Below are 13,368 nucleotides of genomic sequence, written 5' to 3'. Positions count from 1 at the left end.
GGGGAGAGAAAGAGGGACCGGTAATTGGCCTGCCAGTGATTGGTATATTGTGGTAAGCCTGTCAAATTTGGTGAAACAGATTCTTTTGCATTGTCTATTAGCTGTTATGCAGAAAATTATACTGCATTGTGTTATTCTTACAAATAGCTTCATACTTGCAGCGTGGTTGCAAGACATTATATATCATTTAGACCCATGAATTTGTGTTCACTTGTATATGACGTCAAAATATGCACTGTTAGAGGATAAATCTTTTGAAAGTAGGAAAATTCATTAATCGTCCGAATGTATGGGAGTATGGCCCTGATTTCGACACAACTTTCCACCAACTAATGTGTGTATGTGTAGGCACGTGTGTGCTTAATAAATTGCCTGTAATATTCTTATGAAACCAGGTATATATTTTTTAACTCCATTTCCTACATGGACTCATTTAACATACAAATCTGGTGAGGAAAAAGCATAACCCCCCCCCACCTCCCCAAAACAGAACCGTCTCTTGGTGTGCACGTGGACATGCGTGCACATGTGACCCAGTGTACATGTTGGTATAGCGGGTGAGAAGTGCCTCGGGGGGGGTATTGTTTCCTGGAAGCCACCGTGTCTCTGAAGGTGAAATAACTCTGAACAGGCGCACGCCAATCCTCTCGCCATTACCCGCCAAACCCAGTGGACAAGCACATAGTGCTTTCCCGTGTCGGCATGGTGTTAAACCAGGTGGATGTTCGTCGTCTCTGCTATGTGTGTCGCCCTTCGTGCAGGCGAGTGTGTGTTCATGCTCACGTGAGTGTGAGTGAGTGCACATCTCCCATGAGCAAAATCGGCAGTGAGGCACAGCAACATGCAGGGCGATAACAGAACTCATCAAATTGGTCAGGAAATAGACTCGACCTCACAGGAAGTGGGGTCCCCTGCCCTCCGAAGTATTAGTCTGCTCTCATCTATTTGCATCCTTTCCATTCCACACCCCGTATGCGTGGTACACACAGGTTCTCTACCTTTAATTTTTTTTTAACTGTTCATCCTTCCCCACTGTTCATCTTCCTCGCTGTGTTTCAGTCATCATCTCCCCCCCCCCCCCATATGCACAGTCTTGCTCCTCTCTTTCTGGAAAGACAGACAGCACACTCTCTCTTCCCCACCCCTTGACATCCATTCTCAGTAGCCCAGTTAATCCCCCCCCCCCTTTAGCCACGCCGAGAAAGGCAGAGAGAGCTCCAGTACTCCCACCTTTGTGAAACCCTTTATGCTGTCGCGCGATGAATATCTGAAACCGAGTTTGAGTCTGGCCATGTGCGTAACATACTATGATTTAGTTCGTTTGTAAGCAGACAGGTGTGTGTGACCCAACTGTCTTAGTGTCGGATCAGTGTTGTGTGGTTTTGTGCGTGCCCGGTAGCGTGATGCGTGGATGTTTGTTCATGTTGTTTATTCACCAGCAGTATTTGTTATCAGCGGTGTCTTGACCTCCTGAGCCCTACCTAGCCTGGCAGTGGCCGGGGTGGGGGTGGGGGGCTTGATGGCTGGGATTTGATCCCCCTGTCACTTCCAGGGCACAGCGGGAAGAGGAGCTTTTGTTCCTCAGCCTCATCTCAACCTCAGTGGTGCATTCACACACTGTTCCTCTGCCTTCTGTGGAAAAGAGCTGCCCCAGGTGTGGTAAAGAGCTGCCCCAGGTGGGGTAAAGAGCTGCCCCAGGTGTGGTAAAGAGCTGCCCCAGCTGCATTTTGTGCTGGTAACGTGAAGCAGCAGGTGGTGCATTTCTGACCTACCGTATCTTATTTATATTACAAAATAAGACGTAGGTTACATTAATAAACAATGGACCAGTGGCACATGGATTTTCATTTACGTCTACTTTTTTTTTTTTTAAGCTCCAACTCCCCAATTGTATCCGGCCAATTACCCCACTCTTCCAAGCCGTCCCGGTCGCTGCCCCACCCGCCTCTGCCGATCCAGGGAGGGTCTGCAGACTACCACATGCCTCCTCCGATACATGTGGAGTCGCCAGCTGCTTCTTTTCACCTGACAGTGAGGAGTTTCACCAGGGGGTCGTAGCGTGTGGATCACACTATCCCCTCCCCCCCCGTTCCTGAACAGGCGCCCCGACTGACCAGAAGAGTCACTAGTGCAGCAACCAGGACACATACCCACATCTGGCTCCCCACCCGCAGACACGGCCACTTGTGTCTGTAGGGACGCCCGACCAAGCTGGAGGTAACACGGGGATTCGAACCGGCGATCCCCGTGTTGGTAGGCAACGGAATTGACTACCATGCCACCCACACGCCCCATTTATGTGTGCTTTGGGTGTGGCTCGGAGAAAACTGAGCCTCAAATCCTGCCCTTTGTAACTGTGAACCGGGGTCCAAGTCACACCCGCCTGTGATAACAACTGGACTCATGTCAACTTCAGAAAATGCTCCGCTAGATCAGAAGTAACCCGGGCACAGTTGAAGCAGCCCCGCTCCATCCAAACAGGCCACTCGCCACTGACTTCATAGGATATTTTGCTTTTTTTTTTTTTCTCACCCCAGACCTCATCAAGACGTTGTTGGGCTCCGTTTAGAATCATACAGACAAAAAACGTCTTTGGTCGCTGTTGTACTGACACGTTTACCGCTCTGCTGAATCTCCTTGCTTGCGCTTAAGTATGGGGAATCTATCTTTCAAGCCTTCGAAAACCAGGACAAACCGCCTTCTTGTTTTGTAGAATATAGTGGAACTGATGAGATTCAGATAGATTCTAGTTGAGTTGTTTATTGAAATTATTTGAGTTTCTGCAGTTTTTTTTGTATATGGTGCCAAATGTCAGTGTTTTTTTCCCATTAGCGGTATGCTTCTGTCGTTTTTAGATTCATTATTATGCTGCAGTTGTTCTACTCATTTGACCACTGAATCGAATTTCTCCTCAGAATGAATAAAATACTCATCTGTATAATCATTTAGCCTAGTTTCCCAGTCTGGTCCTTCCGTCGTCCTCTATTTCATCCATTTCTGTCAGTATTTTGCAGTTGCTTACAAATTCCCAGTGTGTCATCTGATCCTTCTTTTTCCCCACTCTCTCTCTTACAGCAGCTGAGGGCAAACATCAGAGAAATGGAGCAGCTTTGCGGACGTGTCCGCGGCGAAGATGCGCCCACCCTAGAGAAGCTCGTCAAGCCAATCAGAGACCGGGCTTCGGATGCTGCCCGAGACTTCCTCCTTTTGCACTCTAATACCGTCCCTCAGCTGGCCCTGTCGCCCACCTCGCCGCCCTCCAGCTGTCTATCCAGCAGTTGCCACGTCGATGATGATGATAATGATGATGATGATGAGGTTAGCGAGTTGGCATCTGTCAATCAACTGCAGCTCCGCCTTCCCGAGATCCCGGCTGATGAGAGCGCCTGTGAGTCCTGGGACATCCTAGAGGAGGTGCGTGTTTTTGGGCCCTGGGTTCGAGTCTTATCTACTGGGAATCCAAATTTTTTCCTATCAAATTGTTATTTTCATATTGCGATAGACAAGCACTCTCGAACAGTGTCATTTATTAAACATAACGGTGTCTCAGAAGTCGACCCATCTTAGCTGCCATGTACAGCATATAGATATAGATATACACATAGATATAGCTATACATATACATATAGATATAGACATACTAGATGTACATATAGATATACATATCGATATAGATATACATATAGTATATTTGTTTATTTCGAACGTTGAAAAAATAAAATGAAAATGTATAATAAAAAACAAAAGAGAAAAAACAAAACAAGCAAGCGATATCATCAAACATTTGTTTCAAATCTGAGCAGTTCGAATATAGATATATAGATATAGATGTACATATAGATATACATATAGATATAGTAGATATACAACACACTTTGACTATATAGTGAACACAATGCAAGCTATATTTGTCTAATTGGCATCAGAACTGAGAAGTAGTGAAAGTGAATGTGTGGTCGTCGTCCTCCCAGGACCTGAAGGAGCTGAGCGGTCTGGTGACAGAGTTCTCCCTGCTGGTCCATGTGAGTACCAACGCTCAGCCCTAGCATATGTACCTCTGGCTCTCTGTCTCTGCGGTTACACCCACACGCCGCATGCACTTCTTCATCGACATGTATGCGCAGCTACCTTGTGTGCAAGCGTGCTCCTGTGTGGGTCAGAGGTTGTTTTCTAACATACCGTTTCCAGGAAGTGGTGTCGGTTCGTGTGTCTGTGTGTGCGTGTACTTGTGCATTGCCAAGTGAACCGCCTTTGAGGGAATGCTCCGCAGCTCAGCGGGCGACTGGCGGTGGGCCCCCAAGGCCCTCAATCGAAGCAGCGGGGGAAAAGGAAGAGCGGGAGGGGGAGGAGAAGGAGAGCGTCGAGGGTGGATGAGATGTCCACGGGGGGACGAGGCGTGCTGCAGTGCAGGTGGAGAACAGACGGTGCAGATTATCGCCCTGTCCTCGGGGAGGGAGAGGAGAGGGGAAAGGATGGAGGCTGGGCGAGTGGAGAGATGAACACTGAGAGGAGTTAGTGAGAGAGAAGGGAGAGAGGGAGGGGGAGAGAGAGAGAGAGGGTAAATGCACATCTTGAGCAGACAGGGAGAGGCGAGAAAGGGAGGAGAGCGGAGAGAGCATAGAGATGTTGTTGTGTCTCTTGGGTGAAGGACTTGGTTGAGGGACTCATACAGCGCACAGTCACTCATGTAAACACCGGGTGTATGTTAGTGCGTCTGTCGCTGTTTGTCTGCCTGTCTGTCGGTGTCTCTGTGTGAGTGTCTGTCAGAGCTGCACAGTTACGACTCAACTGTTTTAATCAACTAAGAAAATTTGCATATCCGTAAGACTTCTTTTCTTTTTTTTCTTTTTTCCCCCCTTTTTCTCCTCAATTGTACCCGGCCAATTACCCCACTCCTCTGAGCCGTCCCGGTCGCTGCCCCCCACCCCCCCTGCCGATCCGGGGAGGGCTGCAGACTACCACGTGCCTCCTCCGATACATGTGGAGTTGCCAGCCGCTTCTTTTCACCTGACAGTGAGGAGTTTCACCAGGGGGACGCAGCGCATGGGAGGATCACGCTGTTCCCCCGAACAGGCGCCCCGATCGACCAGAGGAGGCGCTAGTGCAGCGACCAGGACACATACCCACATCCGGCTTCACACCCGCAGACACGGCCAATTGTGTCTGTAGGGACGCCCGACCAAGCCGGAGGTAACACGGGGGATTCGAACCAGCGATCCCCGTGTTGGTAGGCAACGGGATAGACCGCCACGCTACCCAGACACCCCCTATATCCCTAAGACTTGACTTGGTGGAATGCTTCTATACAAACACAAAGAACGTAACACAATTTAGAGGTGAAAATCTTAAATGTGCATCTGGAAAATATCAAGAGCATCATGAGAAGAGAAACCATGAATGTGTATGTGTGTAAGAACATGGCACATACCAACGTTGTAAAACAATGTAGGCAATAATCGATGCCCTCTGTCCAGGATGCAAAAAGAAAAAAACACTTCAGAAATGAAATAAAAATGCAGATAGTGAGTCTCTGCCATGCAGCACTCGCACACTGATTACTACACTGCTATGAAAAATATGAACTCACATATATATATATACTATACGTGTGTGTGTATGTATAGTGCAGATCACATCAGTTGACACAGCTGGTAATTGTGGAGTGCAGTATTGAAACATTTAATTTGGTTTTGAGAGGCCAGTGTTTTAAGGAAAGTCCAGATGTTAATTTAAAATGACAAAAGTACAATAGAAATAATTTTGCCAGACAAATCATCCAAACTAATGACCCTGCATCAACACAAAACCTATTGAAATAATAACTAGCGATAACCCCATGGCTGGCTTCAGTGTCTGTCCGCTTGTGTGTGTGTGTGTGTGTGTGTGTGTGTGTGTGTCTATGCCTGTAGGCATTAGAAAGGGAGGGAACACAGTCCATCGAGAGGAAGACAGAGTGCTTTTCTCTGCTGTGAGTGGAGGCTTAGTGTGCTGTGGGTGTGATGGGGAGGTGTGTGAGTGTGATGGGGAGGTGTGTGAGTGTGATGGGGGGGATATGTGAGTGTGATGGGGTGTGTGTGTGAGTGATAGGGAGGTATGAGAGTGTGATGGGGAGGTGTGTGAGTGTGATGGGGAGGTATGTGAGTGTGATGGGGGTATGTGAGTGTGATGGGGGTGTGTGACTTGGATGGGGAGGTATGTGAGTGTGATGGGGAGATATATGAGTGTGATGGGGAGGTGTGTGAGTGTGATGGGGAGGTATGTGAGTGTGATGGGGAGGTGTGTGTGTGTGATGGAGGTATGTGAGTATGATGGGGAGTGTGTGAGTGTGATGGGGAGGTATGTGAGTGTGATGGGGGGTATGTGAGTGATGGGGGGCTGAGTGTGTATAGTAGTATTTACTGTGTAAATACGATGTAACGAGAAAGAAAAATTCTCTATTTTACTGAATTTAATTGACTGAATGACAGGAGCCTCTGTCAGCTATTGTACTGTAACACAGTATCGGCTTCTTCAGTCCTAACCCTCCTCTAAACAGGAAGTGAAAAACAGACTACAGCTTACATCACTTAGCATTAGCTAATAAATATATATTTAAAAACACAACAGGAAGAGGCCTGGAAATGAGAGTAAGCCTTTGTCACAACAGGCTACATGGGGATTTCCAAGGCAGATGGAAATATTAAAATCTGACATTTTAACATTTAATTTCCTCAGTCACTTTGGTTTTGAAATAGATTTTTTTTTGTGTGTGCAAATTTCCCATTTATAAGGACCCAAAATGATCACTTCAAGCTTGATCACTGCTTGGTCACAATAACCAGATTATTTAAACAGTGTTAGTGTTAGACCAGTGTTGTAGCCGAGTCACTAAACCTCAAGTCCGAGTCGATTCTCGAGTCCCCAGTGTTCGAGTCCGAGTCCCCAAAAAGGGTCCGAGTCGAACCTGAGTCCGAGTCATCAAGGTTGAGTGAGCGAACGTTAACGTTAGCTTGTCAGTCAGCCAGCCAGCTATCAACAGTCCAAGTAATGTTAGCTATTTTCTGTGCACATGACATGTTGTGTGGGCAACAATGTGAAAAACATACATGTAGCTAGCTTTGGACAATTAACCTTTATCTATCAGTCAATCAACTTGCATTTTATATAGCGCTTTTTATGAAAAATTAACTTGGTTCTAATGATATGATTTTATTCGACTTAACTAGCTAGCTACTGACACTGATGGCACACAAATTAGCAAGCTAGGTTAGGCGTATAACTTTGCTAACGTTGGCTAGCTAGCTAGCTAGTTAGCTAACGTTAGTATGATCACCAAACGTATCATCAAGTGATTGCATCTCACTTACTTTTCTGGGTGCATCCTTGACGGATGTCTGTTGAACTTTGAGGTTGTCCCGGTCTTCTCCTCAATAGTCCGTTTACATATCAAACATCTAGCAGTGATCTTGCTGGAATTTGATGTAAAATCCATGTAAGCAAAGCACACAATTCAGGGCATCTCTTTAGGCATCTTAGCACTAACTGTTTCTGAACGTGAGGGTATGCACGTGAGTCCGCGTGTAGGTGGAACACACATGCCTGCCCTTGCACAAAACCGAATAATGTTACGGTATTAATATAGCTATCAATATCTTATGCCAAATTATCAGGGCCTGTTACAAAAAACTAACAAAAACAAAAAAACAGTCTTTATCAATTAACAAGTGCGAATCCTCATCTCCAACTTCTGAGTCTGAATACAGTCAATACTCGAGTCCAAGTCTGAGTCATCAGTCCTCAAGTCCAAGTCGAGTCATGAGTCCTGAAAATCAGGACTTGAGTCGGACTCGAGTTGGAGTCCTGGACTCGAGTACTACAACACTGGTTAGTATAGGAATGACTCTGCCTGGTGACTTTTGAGCAGTGTTAGCGGGGACCGCAGTACGACCGTGGTCACTATGATGGTTTTCGCTGTAGCACGAATCTGCATTTGGATTTGTGAAAGAAAGCAGTTGGGATTCGCCGGCTAAAAGAAATAAAGCAGAGCTGAAGCTTCTGCAGAGGGCTGTAAAGAGAGACACTGTTTGCCGTGGTGGAGGTGAAATAAGCAGGTGCAGGGATGCTCAGGGATGGAGAGAATAACAGAAAGAAGGAGGTTTTCCCTTGTTATTGTCTGGTCGCTGTGACTGTCCAGTCCTCACACAGAGAGAGAGAGACAGCTGCTACTCTGAATATTTCATAAGCTCTACACAATGCCAGCCCCCACCCAGACCCCCGTACACACACACACCCTGCTGACCCCTACACCAGTCACCCTACCCCGATATAATCCCTGTTATATTTATTTATTTATATACATTTACCTACTGCCCATACCTCCCTGTATGTTACACACATGTGCCACACACACTGATGAGCCAAAACATTATGACCACTCACAGGTGAACCAAATGACATTGATCATCTCCAAACAAGGCCACATGACAAGGTCTGGGTAGATTAGATGGTAAGTGAACCATCGGTTTTTGTAATCAGCCTGTTGGATGCAGGAGTAAAGACCCGAGCGACTTTGGCAAGCGCCAAATTGTTACGGTCGGACGACTGGGTCAGAGCATCTCTGAAACAGCAAGGCTCGTGGGGTGCTCCCGGCCAGCGGGGGTGAGTACTTACTGACAGTGGTCCGAGGAGGGACAAACCCCAAACCGGCGACAGGGTGTTGGGCACCCGAGGCTCATCGATGCGCGAGGGCAACGAAGGCTATCCTGAACCTACAGAAGGTCTACCGTGGCACGAGTCGCAGGACATTTTACTGATGGTTACGGGAGAAATGTGTCGCATCACACCCTGCTGCATGTGGGTCTGCGTAGCCACAGACCAGTCAGAGTGCCCATGATGATCCCCGTCCACCATCGAAAGCACCTACAGTGGGCACATGAGTGTCAGAACTGGACCTAGGGGGGTGTCCGGATGGTGCGGCAGTCTGTTCCTCCAGCTTGGTCAGGCGTCCCTACAGACACAATTGGCTGTGGGTGGGAAGCCGAATGTGTCCGGGTCACTGCAGCAGGTGGACCCACGGCGGCTCCACCTCGCACCTTACAGGACTTGAAGGATCTGCTGCTAATGCTTTGGTGCCGGATACCACAGGACACCTTCAGGGGTCTTGTAGAGTCCACGCCGGTGCTTTTTTTGGTGGCACGCGGAGGACCAACAGCATATTATATTAGCCAGGTGGTCATAATGTTTTGGCTGATCGGTGTATCCACAGTTCCCCAAATGAAACAGGTGGAACGAGCTTTGACCAGATAATAATTAACTAATCACTCGACAGGTGTTTGGTATTTTACACATGAACATATCTTTGCATGCATGCATGCATATTTGTGTGTGTGTGTGTCGGTGTGCGTGTGTCGGTGTGCGGTGTTGTGTGCGAATGCGGGCCTCGTCTGTGTTGGCATACGTGCACGTGTGTGCGTGCGTTCGAGTGCGACCGCGTGGCTGCTTTTATGCACGTGCTCGTTGCAAGCGTGCGTTCGCTCACACACTTGTTTTGCACGAGTGTGCGTGCGTGTGTGTGTGTGTGTGTGTGCGGTCTCCAGTGTATAACCCCTGTCCATCAGTCCCAGCAGGAGAAGATTGACAGCATAGAGGACAACGTCAACACAGCAGCTGCCAACGTGGAGGAGGGGACCAAGAGCCTGGGGAGGGTGTGTATGTTCCTGAGCTCCTGACAATCTCCTTGTCTGCATGGGTGCGTGTGCATGTACCTGTGTGTGTGTGTGTGGGGGGGGGGAGGCGGGGGGGGGCAGGGGGGGGGGTAGATGGAGAGATCGATGGCACTTTGCCTCCCAGCCATTCCACAGCGTTTGTCCCTATTGATCCACGCGAATACGAAGGAAAGCTGCAATTAAGGAAATGGAGAGAGGAGAGAGGGGCAGGGGGGAGAGGGGCAGGGGGGAGAGGGGCAGGGGGGATTGATAGAGAGGTGGGACGATAGTGTGCATGCGCAGCATTAAGGTTCGGAGGGGCTGTCGAATAGCCCGTCAGCCGGAGCGTTTCGGACCCTTGCGGCCTCTTCGGCACGCTTGCTCGCGGCGTTTCATGCCCATAAACACTCGCGGGAAATTGTTCGGACTGACGACTCAATGCTCGACACGCTACCGACGGAGAAATGTTGGACGTGGGGCATCTAACGTCCAAAACAGGCCGGCACACCACCCCGATCCTCCATACAGGAAGTACTCTGGAACTAAGTAAAGGGATTTCATGGCCTGTGGAGAAACACACAAGTTTCGTTCATTCTTTGATATCGAGTCTCGTATCAAACGTCCCATCTCACTTACAGTCTTTTGAAGGATGTTTAGGAGGTCTTTTTTTTCTGGATCGCCCCCCCCAACCCCACCCCCCCACCCTTTTTTTTTCTCCCCAGTTGTACCCGGCCAGTTACCCCACTCTTCCGAGCCGTCCCGGTCGCTGCTCCGCCCCCTCTGCCAATTCGGGGAGGGCTGCAGACTACCACGTGCCTCCTCCGATACACGTGGAGTCACCGGCCACTTCTTTTCCCCTGACAGTGAGGAGTTTCACCAGGGGGACGTAGCGCGTGTTCCAGTCCCCCCCACACCCCCGAACAGGCGCCCCGACCGGCCAGAGGAGGCGCTAGTGCAGCGACCAGGACACATACCCACATCCAGCTTCCCACCCGTAGACACGGCCAATTGCGTCTGTAGGGACGCCCGACCGAGCCGGAGGTAACACGGGGATTCGAACCGGCGGTCCCCCGGACGCCGGGAGGTATTTTTTTGGTGACGTATGTGTTTTTATTTTACATGAGCGTGGTGGAGGCGGGGAGAGCTGCGATGGATAGGGAACGGTGGAAGAGACTTGTGGCATCAGCTGTGCTCCTGCGACCTCCATAGGTTACGGAACTGATGATGATGATGATGATGATGATGAGGATCTTCAAAATTTGCATGAAAACGACTCGATGGAAAGGCAGCTACAGTTAACCACGTCACGCAGGAGCAGCCCAGAACCACCACCACTATTTTTTTTTTTACTGTCGGGTGTTGGATCTTAAAAACTGCTTTTCGAATTGGTCCGTCTCAGGGCCTCCCGGTAGGCCTCAGTTCTGGGTTCTGGGTTTTTAATCCGACTCGGGTCCGCCGGTGCTCGTTGTCCTTTCCATCATTTCCCGCCTCCTCTAGTTTTAACTAATAAAGCCGGATTTGTGAAAACAAGCGACCGGTCCATCTCGGTTGGAATCGGTGCAACGCTGGTCGGGAAGTGAGAACGCGGCATTTCCGTAATGGCGTTCTTTCACGGTTGCTGTCTGCGGGGGGGCGGGGGGGGAGGGGGAGGGCGAGATAGAGAAGATGAGAAGGACGTCAGATGTTTCGGTTGTGTTTGAAAGACCTATCTGTCATCAGGTCAGACATTACTCACGCGCGCACAAACACACACTCACAAATGGCCGCCACCCAGCCACCCCCCCCCCTTACAGTCTGTACCTAGAGCCCTTTCAACTCGACTCTGATGAAATTAAAATTCCTTCAGCTGCCACCGGGTGGGGGATGGGGGAAGGGGGCGGGGGGGGGGCGGCGGCAGGGATGCTAGCTTTTGAACTACGTTAATTTAATGGTTAAGTGTTAATCAAGTGTGTGTGTGTGTGCGCGTGCGTGTGAGATGGTCAGAGAAGTCGCTCATTAATTGCCATCAGGCTTAAAGAGCACCTTCTCCTCTGATGATAAGGGGCGTAATAACACACAAACCCACATCTCTCTGATTTCTCGTGTACGGAGATAATGAAAACGCTAGCCTTTAATGCGGCGGGGGAAATGCGAGTTAGCAGGTACGCCTGTTTGTGGCCCCCCCCCCCCACCACCACCACCACCACGCATACACACACACCTTACGTGTCAATGTGTGATCATGAAAGGATAGACACATACAAACATTATCTCAAACTGTCTTGAAGCCTCAAAGGACCGTCACCTCCAAAAGGGTGTGTGTGTCTGTGTGTGTGTGTGTGTGTCTGTGTGTGTGCGCATGCGAGTCTTTCATTGAAATGAAACAAACTAAACTGAAATCTCTCTCCCGTCTCTCTCTCCAGGCGGCAGGCTACAAGTTGGCGGTGCTACCTGTGGCAGGGGCCCTGTTAGGCGGGGTGTTGGGCGGTCCCATAGGTCTGCTGGCGGGGTTCAAGGCCGCGGGGTTAGCCGCCGCTGTAGGAGGAGGGGCTTTGGGTTTCGCGGGGGGCAACTTGGTCCGAAAGCACCGCAAGACTCAACTGGACCACCAGATGAGACAGCTGACGGCTCCCCCGCCAGAGGCGACACCGGACGAGCCCCCGAGTCCAGCCACGAGAACGTGACCGGGCATCTCGGTAGCTGGAAGCAGGAAAAGTGTGACCTCGGGTCGCCGGCCGGTCGCCGTGGCTCCTCCTGGCGGAGCCTCCTCGGTTGTGGGGGAACTTCCTGTGGCGTGGACCTCCTCCCTGCACTGACCTTCAGCTCCTCGTTCTTTTTAATGATGGACTGCGTCTCAAAGATGTGTAGCGCGAGGCTGAATTACCAAGTCAAGTGCCAGCAAATGAAATGTAGATCTTTTCTCTTTTTTTGTGTGTTAAAGTCTTATTTAGGACATTGATGCTGGCGTGTATGAAAGGAATATGCCTCCTGTTGTGTAATTAATTGATCTACCGTGCATTACTAATATGTAAAGTTGCAGAGCTGTTTTGTGAAGAAGCACTACAAATACTCGTCCTTATCAGCCGAGTGAAAGAAATGTTTTAGATTGAAATCAGTCGATATCTTCTTTTCCTTTCAGCCACTACGAGAATGTGTTGCGGTTGTGTATTGCCGTAGCAGTTATGGACACGTGTTTTTGATTGTTTTTAAGTATTGCAATATTGAGGAGGGGGGCGGGTGTTCATTCATTCTGCAGGTTATGAGGTGGCAGGCTGTCCCAATATGAACTGCAACCAACGGCACATCTCTACTGCTGACACATTCTTGGGACTAATGTTTATAAGAGGTGTTTTTTTTTAACCACTAATGTAATGCTGCTGCAGTTGCGTACATTTAATGTGCAAAATAATGCTAAAGGAGTCCTACACCAAGCTGGATAGGGATATATAAGGCTCGCAACCCAAACTGCATAGTAAGCACCAAAGTGCCAGTGTCCTGGATCACTCGATGAATTCGGGTGGTCTGGCACCAACACAGTGCAGGAACCTGCCACGTGTCGCTCGCCGTGTTGCTCTTTTGCCAAATAAAGTCTTGCTTTTCAACCATATTCACGTCACTCTCTTGAGAAAACGACCACCGACAGCGTGAAATCGGGTCGGGGTGAGGTTGGCAAACATTCAAATACAAAGGACCAGACAACACAGTG

At 49.2% G+C, this 13,368-nt stretch overlaps 1 protein-coding gene across 4 annotated transcripts in view; it reads left to right on the top strand.

Annotated features, from left to right (window-relative positions):
* The window catches only part of stx17 (syntaxin 17), a 15,168-nt gene extending 1,815 nt beyond the window's left edge, over window positions 1-13,353 (top strand). For 3 of the 4 annotated variants that reach the window (XM_056285652.1, XM_056285651.1, XM_056285650.1), the window contains exons 4-7: window positions 3,076-3,414; window positions 3,972-4,022; window positions 9,597-9,683; window positions 12,086-13,353. In XM_056285652.1, coding sequence (XP_056141627.1) covers window positions 3,076-3,414; window positions 3,972-4,022; window positions 9,597-9,683; window positions 12,086-12,346 — 738 coding nt within the window. In that variant the 3' untranslated portion in view covers window positions 12,347-13,353. The remainder of the gene's footprint in view (window positions 1-3,075; window positions 3,415-3,971; window positions 4,023-9,596; window positions 9,684-12,085) is intronic. The other variant, XM_056285649.1, reaches the window with a different exon arrangement.
* The last annotated feature ends 15 nt before the right edge of the window (window positions 13,354-13,368 follow it).

Source organism: Lampris incognitus, chromosome 9 (genome assembly GCF_029633865.1).
Source record: "Lampris incognitus isolate fLamInc1 chromosome 9, fLamInc1.hap2, whole genome shotgun sequence".
NCBI classification, from domain to species: Eukaryota; Metazoa; Chordata; class Actinopteri; order Lampriformes; family Lampridae; genus Lampris; species Lampris incognitus.
This window is presented reverse-complemented; position numbering and strand designations above follow the sequence as displayed.